Source organism: Neolamprologus multifasciatus, chromosome 6 (genome assembly GCF_963576455.1).
Source record: "Neolamprologus multifasciatus chromosome 6, fNeoMul1.2, whole genome shotgun sequence".
Taxonomy (NCBI): domain Eukaryota; kingdom Metazoa; phylum Chordata; class Actinopteri; order Cichliformes; family Cichlidae; genus Neolamprologus; species Neolamprologus multifasciatus.
This window is the reverse complement of record NC_140444.1, coordinates 8,236,829-8,253,117: the sequence shown is the minus strand read 5'-3', so window position 1 is coordinate 8,253,117 and position 16,289 is coordinate 8,236,829. Positions and strand designations below refer to the sequence as shown.

Here is a 16,289-nt window from a genome sequence, read left to right as displayed (position 1 = left end):
TTTCTGCCCCATAAAAAAAATAAAATTTTATCGGCAATCTTCTCTTCAAAAGAAAAAGTATCAACTGGGAGGCTGCCACCAACAGAAAATCCTAATTTGTCAATAGTCTCCTCAGTCTCTGTGTTTACAAGTAAACGTGGCTTAAATGTGCAAATCTGTGAGGCTCTATGAAGAGAAAATTCTCTTTAACCTATGTATTTTGTATCATTGCTAGTAAGCGATTCTTCTTCCACCAGCACAGTCGTGTAGTCTGAGAAATGATGTTTTACTAAGAAATAAGTAAGATAATTATTGACTATGTGCACGTTAGCATATGCTACTTCCGGTGCGGAAACTCCTGTGGGGAGCTTTGTTTCCGGTGTCCTATTCGCGCCCTGTTTACGGTCCAAAACAAGTTAAGCAAATAAATAAATAAAGCGGCGATTTACATTTCTATAGATGTCTCGGGCATTTACCCAATATATCTGTAAATGATGTTCATCGACTTGTCGATATTTTTCCCCCACGCCTCAGGGGAAAAGAGAAAATGGATTCAAATGTTATATTTCTCAGCTGTCCCTCGTTTATCGCGGGTGTTATGTTCTAAAAATAACCAGCGATAGGTTTAATCAAGTAGCCAATTTTATTTTTTGACGGTGCAAAACGTTTCGTGTACATCGTGGACATACAGCACTGCACTTCAGAGTCACACTGCTAGCGATAGATGCAGCGATTCTGTACTGTACAGGAGAGACGGAGGAGATCGTCTGCAGCGATCAGGACGCAGGACGTAAAAAAGCATGCAAACTTGCACTAAAAAATCTGCGAAACAGCGAGGTGAAAGGTGAACCGCGTTATAGCGAGGGACCGCTGTAATTTTGAAGGTAAGTCACAACATACCCTTCGTAAATACTAATGTATAGAAACCGTTACCAGCAATCATTAATTTTTTGTGTGGCTTTTTTTCACGGTTTGTTAACATGCTGTGTAGGTGTGTACTTGACTAGCTGATATCGACATAACGGGGAAAACACCTGGTTTGACTATTCTTCACCTGTAGTTTGAATGCTGAACATTTGCCTGTTTAAATCATAAGACCAGTCACTATACAGAGATGTGCTTCTGAATGTGGACGATGTGTCTTCTGCTGCAGTGATGCAGTTCTGCTTGTGTTTAATGATGTAAACAACTGATCGATCTAAACTCTTTAAACGTCAAAATTGATCATTAGATTTTTATGACACAACAGTGGTGAGTGTTCCCACCTTCTCCTCTTTGTAACTTAACGCGATCGTTCCGTTTTCGAGTTTTGGACATCAATTTTGGAGTATATCTTCGCAGTAGCGATTGACCGCAAAGTAAAGCTACCGGAAATGTACAACCCCACATCCGGTCTCAAACCAGGAAGTTAGCATTTTCTCGTGCACAGGGTCAATTACCATTTACTGACTCATAACATGGGAGACTCAAGCTCATAGAAAAGTGGAGTAGGAAACCATGCATACCTGGAGACACATTTTCATCAGAAGGGTAAAGGGAGAAGGGCATCACTGGCAAAACTGCTGGCCTGCTGTTTCTTTGCTCCACGCGGGAGGTATTGACATTACAGATATGCTGTGTTACACAAAACCAATTTTCACATTCTTGGAAAGATTAATTAATGATTGAAAGACGAACAGTTTGGAAAGACTGTAATGCATCTTCACATTACATAATAGGCTCCAGCCTTTGGTTACAAAAGTGTCATGTAAAGGTTTGCCAGGCAAACAATAAATAATTAAAGCGTTTGACACGTTATCAGGTTACTTATGAAAAGCGTGAGGGTGTTTTTTATTGCTTTTTAGTACAATATGCCAAACAAATAAACTGTAACATGCAACATTTTACAAAGCTCACTGGTATTTCTTTCTTTTTAAAATTTGTAAATATATAGGTTGAGATTTCATTTAATTGGCTTTTTTCTGTGAGCAGGAAAAACATCAAAAAGATTTATATATGCACATTTACATTTTACAGATTCATTTCTTTGCCTTCCTTCTTTATATTACCCAAACTTAAAAGTTACAGTGTAAACTACATATGTGCTTCTTGTCACTTGTAAAACTTCAGTGCAGGGTCAACATTCTGCACATGGCTCATTTTACCGGCCAATGAGCTCGAAGGCTGGGCCAACACCTTCCACACCCCTAACTCATCCATCCATCCACACACGCCATTTTGAGTGCGTAAATATGTGCCAAATTCAGTCCGCAAACCTGCTGAAACTTCGCACACTTGTGTAAAAATAGCGTAGGAGCAGCCTCGAACACCTCCAATATTCAAACTTCCCGCACTTATCTTATAAAAATCTGTTACAAGCGCAAAAGGCTCTTCAAAGTCCGTTGCGTGACGTTCACGAGTTGCACTACTTTTACTGTCATGCGCTGGCTCAGTGTTTTGCCTCGTCTATCATGGCGGAAAAGTCTTCCCGTCTTACACTTTACGTAAACCTGTGACGTTTCTATTACTTAAGCAACTTTTCACAGCTCATATCGCCATCGAAAAGTCATCTTATAATCTGATCACCCACCTGAGAGGGGAAAAAAGGTAGGCTACTATAAAGTATTTTGTTTGGATAAGTTGATCTTGATGTATGTGGCATGCTTTAAGAAGAAATGTGTGAAGCATTTTACACAGGTTATAAGGAAATGTCTGATTAAACATTTTTTAACATATTTGTTTGACCCAAATAAAAACTACACACCAAAGTTTGCCCCTTATATAATAAGATGATATAACAATACCCAAACACAAAAGTAACTTTGCTACAACTTGCACTCAGGTATTATTGCGTAATAACGTCTCAAACACTGTGAGGTGTACACTCTGATATGCATTTACTTTTATTTTGTGCCCTTTAGTAAAATGGCTCTCAGAAGTGCCTTCACACATCTGCTCTCCAACAGCCGTATGTCCGTGGCTGTTGCTGCATCCAGAGCTCAGGGCACAGCAGTTGCAGCACAAAAAGGTACGACTGATATTTTAGATACACAGGAAGGTAGTGTAAAGTTTGGAATCACAGTCTATAGGGTGTCTTGAGGTAGGAAATGCCATTTTTAGTTGTGATAAAAAAGAAAGCACACATAAGAGCTGGAAAAACATGAATATGTTTTCTATATTTGTCTCAGATGATCAACAACACTTTAAATTTACATCCTTTAGGTGCTGAAGAAGCCAAAAAGCCGGCAAAGCCAGGTAAAGGTTTCAAGTGAATCTTAATGAGCTGAATCCAATCTGCTCAGAGTTCTTCATATGTTCTATTATAGTGATGTGATCATAGTGAATGTGTGTGTGTTAATGTTCTGGCGCTCAGCCAAGGTGGCATTCAACTGGCGGGATGCTCTGGACCTAGAGGGTCAGCTGATGGAGGATGAGATCATGATCCGGGACTCGTTTCGGGACTACTGCCAGGAAAAACTCATGCCACGCATCCTTATGGCCAACAGACATGAACGTGAGTTAAGCAGGATTAATATGTGTGGTTCAGACTGTGCACACTGTGAGTGATTCAGAAAACATCTGTTTCTGTCTTTAATCCGCCTTTACATTAAGGTGTGTAAAATTAATCTTATCTAAATATTTGTCATTTTCTGATATTCTAACATGCGCCATGCTACAGATTTTCACCGTGAGATTGTCTCAGAGATGGGAGAGTTGGGAGTCCTAGGCCCGACTATTAAAGGTAAAACAAACAAAAAAACTAATGCTCCCCCCTTCCTCCTTTTTTCCTTCTTTTTGTTATATTTCACTGATTACACTTAGTAGGTTTTTTAAGTTGTTTTTTTCCCCTTATTTACACTGCAGGGTATGGTTGTGCAGGTACGAGTTATGTGGCATATGGTTTGATTGCCAGAGAGGTTGAGAGGGTGGACAGTGGATATCGGTCTGTAATGAGCGTTCAGTCTTCACTGGTCATGCACCCGATTAATGCGTACGGCACAGCAGCCCAGAAGGAGAAGTACCTGCCCCGGCTTGGTAAGTGCGACATTCTCTCCTCTTGTATTTGACATTTAAAATTTGCAAAGGGCTGAAATCCATCTTATTTCTGGTGTGTGTTCATTTGTTCTGCAGCTCGGGGAGAAATCCTAGGTTGCTTTGGTTTGACAGAACCAAATCATGGCAGTGATCCCAGCAGTATGGAGACTAAGGCCAAGTACAACCCATCGAGTGGTACCTTCACCATCAGCGGCGCTAAGACCTGGTAGATAGACACATATAGAACAAGATGTATTGTTTGAAACTTGCACGGAGTAAAAATAAGACAATGGAGCAGAGACCTGTATAAGTTTATATAACTTGGAACTGTGTGGATCCCCATACTGAGGACACAATAGGTCTGCCATTTGATGATTAATCATATAGAAGTAAACATGTGTAATAATTTAGACATGCTGACAAAGCCTGCTGCTCTCTGTGAAACTAAATTACTTAAATACCTAAATAATCAAATACACTGATTTTCCCACATCTTTTCCTAGGATCACAAACTCTCCTGTGGCAGACATTGCAGTAGTCTGGGCGAAGTGTGAAGATGGGAGAGTGCGGGGTTTCATCTTGGAGCGTGGCATGAAGGGCTTTTCTACCCCCAAGATTGAGGGCAAATTTTCTCTTAGGGCGTCTGCCACTGGCATGATCCTGATGGATGAAGTAGAAGTTCCTGAGGAGAACCTGCTGCCCAATGTCTCTGGCCTCGGTGTAAGTTAATGTTTTACCTAATGAAGTTTGGCAAACTTAATTTTTACAGCTTGTATGAATATTAGTAGCTTAAATTTTTTGTTGTTTGTCTTTGTATACAGGGTCCTTTTGGTTGTCTGAACAATGCCCGGTATGGTATTGCCTGGGGAGCTCTGGGAGCAGCTGAATTCTGCTTTCACGCTGCTCGACAGTACACTCTGGACAGGTACACGACTGTGTTTGCAGACATTGGCAAAAATATGGCAAAACATACAAATCCAGGAAAGAGATCCATTTTACCATTTTTCCCGCACATGGCTCATACCTTTGTATCCTCCAAACAGAATCCAATTTGGTGTGCCACTGGCCAGAAACCAGCTGATGCAGAAGAAAATGGCTGACATGCTAACAGAGATCACCATTGGGCTGCAGTCATGCCTGTACCTGGGAAGGCTTATTGATGAGAAGAAGTGAGGGCTGTCTTTCACGTGTCATTGCCTGCTTTGTTGTTTGATGTTCTACAGCCCCTCCCCCGCAAAAAACAAACAAAAAAAACAACTAAAGAAGGGTTTCTTTTGTTTTTTTCTTCCTCATCTTAATAGGGCGGCACCGGAGATGATCTCCATGCTGAAGAGAAATAGCTGTGGCAAGGCACTGGATATTGCCAGACAGGCCAGAGACATGCTGGGCGGAAACGGCATCTCGGATGAGTACCACATCATCCGTCATGTTATGAACTTGGAGGCTGTCAATACATATGAGGGTAGGGAAAATTAAAAGTAATGAAAAGGCTTTTAAACGCAGCAGCAGTTACATATGTCCACCACTAGATGTCAGCAATATACAGATTAGTGACTGAATGTTGTTGGTTTACTTGTTAAACTGTATTTTACTGTTTTTGAGATATTTTTTGTATTTGAAAACAACTTATGACCTTTTTTCCTTTTCGCTACTTTCTTTATAGGAACCCATGATATTCATGCCTTGATCCTGGGCAAAGCGATTACTGGACTTCAGTCTTTCACTGTGGAAAACTAAATGATGTCCACTATCTTTTTCAAACTGACTTGAAGTGATGAAATTTGCTACTAATTTACCTCATATTAAGAGCAATTCCTGGCAGGATACATCACAAACACCTCATCATATTCACAGCTATAGCATACTGGGGGAAGCAATATAACTGCCTTGTTTAAGTGAATATTAAAGGTCAACTTAACATAGCTTACGGTCCAACTGAGATATGATATTTATGATGACAATGCATGTAAATAAATGGATTGAAATAAACAGGAAGATGTTTTAATTGAAGACCCTAAATAATGTGTCTTGAATTCTCAAATGTTTTCATGTCACATTGGTTGATTTCAATCTAAAGAATCCCACACTGGGATCACTGTAAAGACAACAGTTTATAACAATACATAAATGGTAAATCACAAGTAATTTAGAATATTTTGCTTGTTTGTTGTCATTTTATTTACTAAATCAACTGGTGTTAAAACAAAAGAGAGAGAAAACTTTTCAACTTTTCTATTCTTGGACTGAAGCTATCAATGTTAAGTAGAACTATTGTCCTATAAGCAACCAAAAGAAAGAGGAAGCAAAACACTGAACATTACACTGAATATATTTACTAATACTGAATAACTTAATGAGTTCACAATACGATTAACTTCAGATAGAAATTATAATCTCATGGCATGTCTCCTTCACTCCTTCACTGGCATGTCTCCTTCACGGAGACATGCCAGGGCTCTGTTGGCTTCCAGCAGCTCATGACTGAACTTTGTGCAGCTCTCCAGCACCTCCTGCAGCTCCTGCAGATTCACCTGCATCTTGTCACTGTTCTCTTCGTAGACCCTATACATGTGCTCCTTCATCTGCATGCACAAATCTGTCACCTGATAGATGAAAAGGATCAGAACAGATCAGAGATGGTCAGAAGCTTTGTAGACATGAAAGCCGAGCATCTGCTACTAACTCCAGCTAGATGCATAAAATTAATTTTGTACCTTTTCTACCAACTTCTCCTGAAAGCTGTCTATCATTTTCTGGTTACTGATGCGGCTTTGGTTAATCTTTTCCACCGATTCCTGCGCCTTTCTGCTGATATCATCTGTCCTTGAGCTACAACAAATGTAGATTAGATTAGAATCCACTTCCTTATTGAAGTTAAGATTCCTATTTAATTAACATTTTCCCCACTTACTTTACCTAACGATCTGTCCTCTACCCCCCATCACAGATTGGTTCTTTTAGCACATAAGTGAAATCCTATCTTCCTGATCATTTAAGGGCTGCACTCTCTTTCACTCACTCTTTTTCATCACATTGGGCAGGGATTATTTTAGTTTAATAACTTAATGTAACCAATAAATTCATAACTAGTGTAAATTGGAAACTTTGTTTATTTGCCAGACATAGCAGTCCATGGTTCTTCCACCAATTTAATTCACAATTGGATTAAATATACAGTAACTTAGACCTTTAAGTACAGAAGCACTTATTATTTGAGGAAAAATACAAGTGATCTTAAAGTAACGTTCCCAACATTACACAGCTCGGTGAGTAAAGGTGACTGATCTACCTGCTATGGTGCTCTTGAATCTCAGTCACGCTCACACTTGAAGATTCCCCCCTTGATGAATCACAGTCTGTGTCTTCTGTCTGCCTCATCAAACATAATGAAACAAAGAAATTATTCTACTTTAATCAGCTGTGTAAGAAACATTAATCATGGAGATCTAATGCTGCAGATGCTCTGAATTTCAGGAAGAACTGAAAGTATAGTTTAACCTGTATAATCATCAATCACCCAAAGTAAAATCTCAGATTAATTAAGGCACTAGGCTACAATACCTTCCTCCTTAGAGCTCAATTTGAGGGATGGACCACTACCGTTCAAAGGATATCCCACTGTTGAAGGAAAGAGCCGCCTGTAAAGTGTTAGTCTTAGGTGTTTAAGCAGTGGTGTGGTGATACTGGCCCCTCCTGGAATACACTGTATCCACAGAAACACTGGGGCACCTACACATTCCACCTGCAGGAGCTGTTCATCCATGGAAACCCACACCAAGAAGCTCCCAGTGAACAGTTTTTGTGCTGATATTAAAACCAGGAGGTTTGAACCTCTTACTGAGTCAAAACCTTTACAAATTATGCCCTATACCCTATTTTGCAACTTTACCTTGTAAATGGCTGATCCTAGATGCATCCACTTTGCAATAATAACACTTAACAGCTGATCACTGAATGTCTAGTAGGGAGGGGATTTTACAAACTGACTTGTTGCAACAGTAGCAAAGACCCATCCTTTCACAAATGAAGAAAGATTTCACAGCTAGGTGCTTGATATGACACACCTGTGGACCATTATTTATTTTCATATAGTGTTTTTAATCATAACTGCACCTAATCTTTGTCACCTTATCTAAATCTGCCAGTATTGTTTTTATTCTTGTATTAAGAGAATACACATTACCATCCGTGAGACTTCACACCCTTCCTTGGGAGTGTACTGAAAATTTGATGGTAGGTCCTCAAAGCCAAAATCCATTTGGGTCTTTTGACTCTGCAAAGCTAAATCTGAGCTGCACGGGGGGAAAAAATCACACCATTACAAAAAAGGTTAAAATACAGTCATTAGCTAAAGTATATAGCTAGTTAGGCTAGTCTGTAAAGCCAGCTTAGTTACAGGCATATTTGCGTACAAAAAGAACCCCTCTATATTACATACATATTACATTATTCAGTTGGTTATATACAGTAATAAACAGGGGCTACAACCTAGCTATCAGAATAGGTTAACCAGCATCCCTTTGGCCGAAAACTGCTACACAAATAATGCTTTACACTAGCTAACGGCTAACTGCTACCTACTTAGGATTAAAGCTAGAGTCATAATCCGGCGGTTTTTCTACTAAAAGCCATACTTACTTGAACATTATTGTGTTAAAACCACAGAATGTATATATCATGTGTGTCTGCAATTAATGGTTAAACGGGGAGATGTTCCCAGATACCTCGAAAAGTTGGGAATAGTAAAGCAACAGTAAACCACACTCGATTCCAAACCCACCGACGTATGATCATAATTTTGTAGATATAAAAGCAAGGTTATTATAGTTAAACTAAATGAAACTACTGGTTAAGTTTTAGTTAACTGTAATAAATTAATAAAACAACAACCACCTGAAATGATCCTACAAACAAAAAATAGTCCAAGTGGCTTAATTTATGTATATACTTTATTTTTAGAATATCCTAATACAAGAAAAAGCAGCTTAGATACACATATTACCGTTTGATGTTTTTGGTGCTATTACAACTTGTCACCACAAGAGGGAGTAGTAACGCTACTTGCCACTGTCTCCACTCCCATTTAATCCAGGTTCAATGCTGCTCAGGTGTGATGAGTTAGGACAGAGGCAAACGGTTTTTTTTTAACCATGTGTCATGTAAATGAGCGTGTATCATCAAGTATGGTTATGTTAGATCCTTTTTGCACCCAACTTCGGACGGGCAGATGACCTGCTCCACCTCCTGAGGTACAGCCATCCCACTGAACTTCAGCAGGACACCTTGATCATGTCCACATACCTAAGTGCACTGAGAATTCAATAGTCTGAACTGATATTATATATATTTCTCATATATATATTTCTCTCTTGAAAACAACAGTTCTTTGCATATTACATTAGATTGACTGGTTGATGTTCCAATAATATGGCACCAACATGACCAAGACGAGCAACGCAGCTCATGAGCTCAAAAGAAGGCAAACATTAGGTAATGTTTAAGAAGACCCAGCTTTTTAAATTTAGACCTTTCCAGGTGATGACCCCAGTAAGCTGGTTTAGATATTGCCAATAGTGTCTGAAGCTATCATTCAGACAACTTCCTGTTAAAAGGCTGTAGAAAGAAAACTCTTTTTTTATGTACTTTTTCACAAGACATAGGTTCATTTTTTATATGTTGTATCTTTTTTTTGTTCAGAAGAAAGGATGCAAGCTAGCAGTAATAGTGAAACACCTTTAGGAAGCTGGTTTGTCTGAGCTTTTCACTGGGATGCTCTTCATATGTGTGGATTTGTGGGAATGGGTTTAATAGTAAGTGAGTATTATAGCTGAGTAAGCACTTACAAGATAGTTGTGGATTAGGTGCTCTGTCATTCTGTGGGCTGGGATTGGGATGGGATGAGGAGTTGATTGATCGCTGCTGTGATTTGGAGCTTAATCCCTCCCTTCATCTCTCTCTCTCTCTCTCCCTCTCTTGCTCTGCTGCTGATCATAGTCTGGATTATTTCAGAACAGAGATTGCAGCACGCAGGAGGCAGCACAGAGGCTGATATCCTGATTTTTTGCTTTACTGGAGGATGAACTGATGATAACAACATGCATCATAATGCAAATTAAAGAATAAGCTGTGTGGAAATATGAGCTGGAGCTGGAGGGATCCACACGTGTTAAATCTGCAAGCAGCAAACACATGGTCTTGGCAGGTGGGTAAATTTACTCCTTGACTGGATTTGAAATGATAACAGATGTAGATTTTGACACTTTCCCTGTAAACTGTTGGGAGTGACGTCTCAGCAAGAAGGTAAATTATACATGCAATGGAATAACTGCTTCTCTGTGCTGGACGTGGAGGCTGCTAATCTGGGAATATGGACAGTTTTAACTACACAGAAGAAGGATTGCCATCATTTCAGTATTTGGTTTACAATGAGGAGCCTCTCTATAAGGAGTACAAGCCTCCTCCCAGAGATCTCATCCAGCTGCCCAAATCTGTCCTCTACCTTCTGATGGCCGCCCTGGTCGTGGTTGCTGTAGCTTACGCTATTGTGGGTCATCTCATCAAAGACCTCATGCTGGATATAACAGGTAATCTATTCTATCAGAGGTAGCTGCTCACTCCAATGATCTGAAATTTTTTATACACAAGACCATATTTTATTTTTTAAATTGGAATAAAGTGATGTGCTGTGGTGTTTGCTAATGTGATGTAGTAGTTGGAGTAGTTTGTATTAATAGTCCAAAAACAACCTTAAATCCTTTCACCTTGGAGATCCCTGTACTGGGACCAGGCTGTATCCTTTTTAAAACACACCCGCTGTTTTTAAAGGACTGCTAAACACAAGTGAAGAGACTGCAAACTACTATCACTAGAACAGAAACATTATGATTATGGTCATTACCAAAGTTTCAGGTTTGGTGGAGTTGCAGCTGAGGTTTTCTGACATCATTGTCTATGTGCAACGCAACCATGAACATGCTCTTTACTAGTTCGCCGTTTTATTTATTAGTTTATTTCTTAAAGAACCCGAGGTTACTTGTTTTGCCTTTTACTGCTGTGCAGACTGAATTTTGGGTGTTTCAGAAGTAAATTATAGGACAGTAAAGGTCAATCATTTTGATCTTATCCCTGCTTTTTTATCCATCTACAGACTGTTTGCTGGGACCAATTGAAGAGGAGCTAACGAAAGATGTAGAGGTGGAGGGAGTCAGCCCTCACCACATGCCACCTGCCCTCACTCACTCCCACCCGAATGCCTTCCACGTGTGGGACCAAGACGACATCATCATCCCTATGACGCCCGAGCATGAGATCCCGCTGCCCAGCCCTATGATGACTGTCTCCCACTACATACCGTCATTTTTCCCAGGCTCCATCAGTCTGGGCAGCCCTTCTCACATTCTACCAATCCCAAAGGAGAGTGATGCCTGAAGAACACAAAGGATCTGAGACAGGATCTCAACCTTCTTCTGCTGAGCTTCTTTAGCTCCTTTTTGTCATGTCTGAAACACCTTTCCAAACCTGCCCTAGAGTCACCCTATCTGTCTGGAAATACACAAGTTGTATGACTCACAAGGCCAGTTTGCATGCATGGATTTCCTTCTCTTGGAGCAGCTGAGGTGTATTCGACCAAGACGGGAACAGACTACTGCACATTTCCTGCAGTCCTGAGCTCACGCAGAGCCTGTGATACTTTGTTTAACAGCCTTCACTTGTTGTGGATTTGTGCCAAGTTAGCGTCATGATTATACCTTTTTCTCCTGCCAGTTGTCATGTAATCCTAAACTGTCACTAAAGTCTGTAACTAAGATATAAAGAACTTAATTTTGATCATTTAACCACATTTATAATTGTGAACAAAGCTTTTATTAACAACTGTTAATAATATCACAAAGTTTATTCACAAAATTTAAACACCTAAAGAGAAATAATAAAGAAAGCGGTGCACCTTGAAGGTGTTTGTGCTGAATTCATGCGGTGAATATTGGTGCTTAGTCTATTTGCTAACACAGACGTATTCCTATACTAAATATATTCTGAGCCTTAGGAGGATAGGCTGAACTCGCTAATTAATAAGGTAAAGTTGATTGGATTAGTGTGACCTCTTTAAGGTGACTGTGTGATGCTTTCTAAAGATGTGAAGGTTACTTCAAAAAATGGAAAATACAAAAACAGAACAAGAATCTCCGCTTTGATATCGAGGTAAAGAAAAGCAACATCAACAAATAAAATATAAGTTTTTATTTCTAAGAATTTAGATTTGATTGTATATATGTAATGAACATCTGTAGAAGGGATGCTTTTTTTTGCTTGTTGGCATTACAAAAACATGGTTATACAACACCAAATGACAGATTTCAGGGGCCATTTTAAGCAGCATATTAGCCGGCAAAATCCGTGGAGATTAAAAGCACATGGAGGCTGTGACAACACACATGCATATTTGCACGCTGTCAGCACTTTCACTCATAAAAACAGAGCATGTTAATACGATGTTTGCCAGCAAAGGTGGAGTAATCTCCTTTTTAGGTACAGGCCTGGAGCTTAAAAGGGGAGAAATGACCAGAGTAACATATTTCAGGGGGGGAACGCTCATTGAGTTCACATTGCTCATTCCATCTGTGAAATCCGGAGGTCAGCATTCAGTGAGGGGTGGAGATTATGGAGAGAAGATTAGATGAGCGGCTTAGCCTTTAATACAGTGTCCCTTTATTACTTTTGAGCTGTGGAATTAGATAATCGGACAGCATCGGGCCATTCTCAGTGTATGAACGTCTAAATCTTGTGTGAGACGAATGACTGAAGATCTTCAATGGCTTCCGGGGAAGAGAGGGGTCAAGAGCAGAAGCAGGAAGTAAAGAGCCAGATTAATGGGGAGAGGAAATGATCGGATTTAAGTGACCCAGGATTGAGCTCTCTGACAGGGTTTTGTGTGACAGAGGCACAGAGGGTTAACATTTCTATGACTGCATTTTTAAACACAACGACTGATGTTTGCTTTTGCTTGAAAGGAAAACAAATGCACAAATGTGGAGCTGAGCATCGCAGATGTGCAGGTGCACAAACGCTTCTCAAGACAACTCAAACAGCTAATTGATGACACTTTTTTATTTCACTAAATATATAGATTAAAAAAAACTTTTTAAAAACTTTTTTTCCTTTTGTTTTAAATCAAATCAATGCTTTTCTTTTTCTTGTTATTAATCCCACATTTTGTGCTCTCTTCTATTTCAGTGGTGTCAGTGGCAACAAACCTAACTCACTAACTGAGCTAACTTTGTAGCAGCAGAGGGCGGATCAAAGGCTTCATCTGTATGTTCTTTTAACATTTTTCTTGAAATTAGATTTAAGAAGTCTAAGATGTATTTTGGTCTCCTAAAGAAGATATTTGTGACTTTATCTGCTAAATCTTTGCCTTTTTAGTGCTTTTTTCCATTCATGCCAGTTCTGAAAATATGTATGATAGCCACTTAAAACCTGAATTTTAACTGCTGCTGATGTACTGCTAGAACATACAGGCATCCACTAGATGTGAAAGATCAGTAGACTGACTCACTTACAGGAACTTTAGAAACTGTCTAATCTTTCGTGTCTGACCTGACATGTACCTCAGTCAGGTTTTCTTTTGGTCTACAGTGGATTTAAATAAGTCAGGGTAAAGTGATCCTTGGCAGTCCTCTTATCCTCAGGTGATGGCTTACCCTCAACTGACTTCTTACCAGCATTGACTCACTTGGTGATTCTTGCTCTCACTCTGACGATGCATGACACTGGTGGACTCATCCCAATTGGATCAGGATAACACTCACCGGCCCTGTAATAGCCTCGGTGTAGTTAAGGCAAGGCCAAGCTTAAGGTAAAAATATTTGTGGCATTACATCATGTAGCAGAAATTATAGTTTTTGCCTGTTGTTGTTTCTGAAAGCGATGGGTGAACATATTTTGACAATGGAAAATAAAAATCAACGGTTCTCATGATTTTTTTTATATGAAACAGATTTTAGTTTATGAATTTTTTTAATGTATATCAGCAGACGAAGGGAGAAAAAATAAAAACCAGCCTGTTGTCAGTCTCTGCATCCTTCCCAGGTTAACTGTGATTGGCTGGCTGAATTTATCCAGATCACAGTCACTGCCAATCTGCTGTCGTTGAGCCTGATCCTCTACTGGCAGGCCAGGTGGTTCTCTGTCACAGACAAAAGAGCTCTCCCTGTGAAAGTCTTGACCTCTCCTGTCCTTCAGCAATAGCCAGCCTCATCAGTATTAAATCTCCTGATGTGATGAAGTGCTGTTTCTGGCACACATGTAACAGATGAATAAATCAACTCTAAATTCGTCACAATATATCTTTTATTTGCAAAATAAAAGTGCCTTTCTTTTGATGCATACCTCACCAATGCATTGATATTAACAGTCAGTTATATCAGAGCTGGTAATGCTTTCTTATGAAGAATAAAACGTGTACATTTACAAGTCTTTGGATTGAATAAGACTTGACAGGTTTCAGAAATCAGTGTAAGCCCCCAAATCATTCAATGCTTTCTCTAATTTCTCATTTGTTTTGAAAGACATAAATTCAGATACACTTGCAGAGTAAGAAATTCAAGCACCACAGCCACATTTCCAAAAGTTCAGGACAGATGACAAAGGCACTATTTATTTTACAGTAGCATAAAGTCACATTTAAAACCAGATGATTGTTTTAAAAATGCTTTGAAGTTAATGCCGAAGATTTTTTAAAACAAAAGAGATCAAGACTCATTATTTGATTTCACACTTACACTGCAGATTACACCATATATAACTGTTCCTGCTCATCAGTCTATTCAAGATTTCTTTGCGAGAGAACTGTGCGATAGAGAGAAGTGCCTTTCGCCTGGTAGAAAGTCACGGTCATCTTGTTCTTTGTCACTTCTGCATGGATGAATCCTCCCAGTGTTGAAGCCTTGCCGGTGAAAAACTTAAGAGAACCTTTGGGAACATGGTTCCAGTGGCGGGTGTCAGGATCCAGGAAGTTTCCAGCACCACTCACCACATAGCCTATGTTAGACTCTTCGAGGTACTGTGGGAGAAAGAAGAGGAAAATCCATTGTAGCTCTAAGAGTAGCTATGCAGATTTATATCAAATGTTAAACATACTCTTCCTGAACCAACCTGCAGGTTGTGGTCATGGCCGCAGAGGTAAGCAGTGGCCTTGTATTTGATGAGCAGTGGACGGAGGCTTTGCACCAGACACTTTGTGGGGCCGTGCTCGGACACAGACCAAACAGGGTAGTGGCCTGCCACCAACAGGAAGTCTGCCTTGGACAGAGCCAGTCTCTCCTGCAGCCAAGCCAGCTGGCGATTGGCATCCAATTCATTCAGGGGTCCACTTGGCTTCTTGTCCGAATTGTCGTCAGAGTTACCGCAAAGCATCACAGTGTCAAGCATGATGATGGTCAGAGTCTTCCCCGTGTTGGGAATGCGGAAGTTCAGCTCATAGTAGTACGAGGGGAATTTCCTATCAGAGGTAATGAAGAGGCATCAAAGCTTAACTGAGTAGTTCCTAAAAGCTTAAAACTTTAAGATGTCCAAACTTTATATTCTGCCCCTTACCATCTGTTAGATCTGCTGCTGTAGTCGATCTGGGCTTTGACATTCCCTGCGTGGTCGTGATTGCCAGCGATCACATACCAAGGGACTTGGAGGGACTTTGCAGTGTACACGGACTCAAAAGTTTCCTGGTAAGAAGAAGGAAAACATAGTTACTGCTTTCAACACACAGTTTTAAAATACAGTGTTGTTTTTTCACGCCCCATTTATTCTACTCACCTTAAACCGAGGAGAATCCACAGTGTTCACACCTTTGTAGTAGAAGTTATCGCCCAGAGCAAGAACAAAATCAGCTCCCATCTGGTCTGCTATTTTGCTCATTTCTTGAGCTGTGGCCGTCTGCACAGAGGTGATGTAGGGGGGATAAGGCACGCCACCCCAGTCGCCCACTGCCAGAAACTTAATGGAGGTTCTGTTGCCTGTAAGAGGAAAAGAATATTAGTACTTCTGATTGGAAAGTAAGCTTATGAAAGTCAGTGTGGCGTAATACTCACTGCGACTTTCCTCCACGTTTTGGAAGGCAGTTGGATAGCAGTAGGCCACGGGGATGGCAGCAATCAAGATGGATAAAATAGTAACTGCCATCTTCAAAGACAAACAAAGCATTGAAATTTAAGTTAACGGCAAATTTAAACTTGGCTCAGTCACAAGATGTGACACCACAGAAATGAAAGTCAGCACCTGCAAAAAGCAACAAAGCAGAAGCA

At 40.1% G+C, this 16,289-nt stretch overlaps 4 protein-coding genes across 11 annotated transcripts; 2 read left to right on the top strand and 2 right to left on the bottom strand.

Moving 5' to 3' along the window:
- Nucleotides 1-2,202: 2,202 nt before the first annotated feature.
- On the top strand, nucleotides 2,203-6,015 carry LOC146516312 (glutaryl-CoA dehydrogenase, mitochondrial-like). Its single transcript, XM_085162831.1, has 12 exons — nucleotides 2,203-2,565; nucleotides 2,880-2,986; nucleotides 3,181-3,213; nucleotides 3,332-3,472; nucleotides 3,638-3,700; nucleotides 3,823-3,993; nucleotides 4,090-4,219; nucleotides 4,497-4,713; nucleotides 4,815-4,918; nucleotides 5,037-5,162; nucleotides 5,295-5,455; nucleotides 5,657-6,015. Exons 2-12 carry the CDS (start codon nucleotides 2,884-2,886, stop codon nucleotides 5,728-5,730), a joined length of 1,323 nt encoding a protein of 440 aa, XP_085018957.1. The 5' UTR covers nucleotides 2,203-2,565; nucleotides 2,880-2,883; the 3' UTR covers nucleotides 5,731-6,015.
- Nucleotides 6,016-6,138: 123 nt separating this feature from the next.
- On the bottom strand, nucleotides 6,139-8,931 carry syce2 (synaptonemal complex central element protein 2). Of its 4 annotated transcripts, none has more exons than XM_085162832.1 (5): nucleotides 8,632-8,931; nucleotides 8,177-8,285; nucleotides 7,283-7,362; nucleotides 6,708-6,822; nucleotides 6,139-6,596 (listed from the first exon to the last, which is right to left on the bottom strand). In XM_085162832.1, the coding sequence occupies exons 1-5, from the start codon at nucleotides 8,670-8,672 to the stop codon at nucleotides 6,405-6,407; spliced, it is 537 nt and encodes a 178-aa protein (XP_085018958.1). In that variant the 5' UTR covers nucleotides 8,673-8,931; the 3' UTR covers nucleotides 6,139-6,404. The 4 variants fall into 4 exon arrangements, with proteins under 4 accessions (XP_085018958.1, XP_085018959.1, XP_085018960.1 ...); XM_085162833.1 differs by having other exon boundaries at nucleotides 8,718-8,931; XM_085162834.1 differs by lacking the exon at nucleotides 8,632-8,931 and adding an exon at nucleotides 8,482-8,594.
- A 79-nt stretch (nucleotides 8,932-9,010) lies between these two features.
- Nucleotides 9,011-12,243, top strand: LOC146516310 (uncharacterized). 5 transcript variants are annotated; one of them, XM_085162823.1, is made up of 4 exons: nucleotides 9,011-9,242; nucleotides 9,988-10,195; nucleotides 10,344-10,577; nucleotides 11,141-12,243. In XM_085162823.1, the coding sequence occupies exons 3-4, from the start codon at nucleotides 10,361-10,363 to the stop codon at nucleotides 11,419-11,421; spliced, it is 498 nt and encodes a 165-aa protein (XP_085018949.1). In that variant the 5' UTR covers nucleotides 9,011-9,242; nucleotides 9,988-10,195; nucleotides 10,344-10,360; the 3' UTR covers nucleotides 11,422-12,243. The 5 variants fall into 5 exon arrangements, with proteins under 5 accessions (XP_085018949.1, XP_085018946.1, XP_085018948.1 ...); XM_085162820.1 differs by adding an exon at nucleotides 9,396-9,483 and having other exon boundaries at nucleotides 9,012-9,242; nucleotides 9,988-10,577; XM_085162822.1 differs by adding an exon at nucleotides 9,376-9,483 and having other exon boundaries at nucleotides 9,012-9,242; nucleotides 10,069-10,577.
- Nucleotides 12,244-14,349: 2,106 nt separating this feature from the next.
- Nucleotides 14,350-16,203, bottom strand: acp5a (acid phosphatase 5a, tartrate resistant). Its single transcript, XM_085162818.1, has 5 exons — nucleotides 16,077-16,203; nucleotides 15,802-16,001; nucleotides 15,586-15,710; nucleotides 15,145-15,490; nucleotides 14,350-15,052 (listed from the first exon to the last, which is right to left on the bottom strand). The coding sequence occupies exons 1-5, from the start codon at nucleotides 16,186-16,188 to the stop codon at nucleotides 14,813-14,815; spliced, it is 1,023 nt and encodes a 340-aa protein (XP_085018944.1). The 5' UTR covers nucleotides 16,189-16,203; the 3' UTR covers nucleotides 14,350-14,812.
- Nucleotides 16,204-16,289: the final 86 nt, after the last annotated feature.

Coding starts and splice junctions, on each gene's coding strand:
- LOC146516312 (XM_085162831.1), top strand. CDS start 2,884: ATGGCTCTCAGAAGTGCCTTCACACATCTGCTCTCCAACAGCCGTATG. Junction 3,473..3,637: donor TATGGCCAACAGACATGAAC/GTGAGTTAAGCA, acceptor GCCATGCTACAG/ATTTTCACCGTGAGATTGTC. Junction 3,701..3,822: donor CCTAGGCCCGACTATTAAAG/GTAAAACAAACA, acceptor TTTACACTGCAG/GGTATGGTTGTGCAGGTACG.
- syce2 (XM_085162832.1), bottom strand. CDS start 8,672: ATGATATATACATTCTGTGGTTTTAACACAATAATGTTCAA. Junction 8,286..8,631: donor TTTAACACAATAATGTTCAA/GTAAGTATGGCT, acceptor CCCCCCGTGCAG/CTCAGATTTAGCTTTGCAGA. Junction 7,363..8,176: donor GGTGTGAAGTCTCACGGATG/GTAATGTGTATT, acceptor TTGATGAGGCAG/ACAGAAGACACAGACTGTGA.
- acp5a (XM_085162818.1), bottom strand. CDS start 16,188: ATGCTTTGTTTGTCTTTGAAGATGGCAGTTACTATTTTATCCATCTTG. Junction 16,002..16,076: donor AAACGTGGAGGAAAGTCGCA/GTGAGTATTACG, acceptor TTCCTCTTACAG/GCAACAGAACCTCCATTAAG. Junction 15,491..15,585: donor AGCAGCAGATCTAACAGATG/GTAAGGGGCAGA, acceptor TACCTCTGATAG/GAAATTCCCCTCGTACTACT.
- LOC146516310 (XM_085162823.1), top strand. CDS start 10,361: ATGGACAGTTTTAACTACACAGAAGAAGGATTGCCATCATTTCAGTAT. Junction 10,578..11,140: donor CCTCATGCTGGATATAACAG/GTAATCTATTCT, acceptor ATCCATCTACAG/ACTGTTTGCTGGGACCAATT.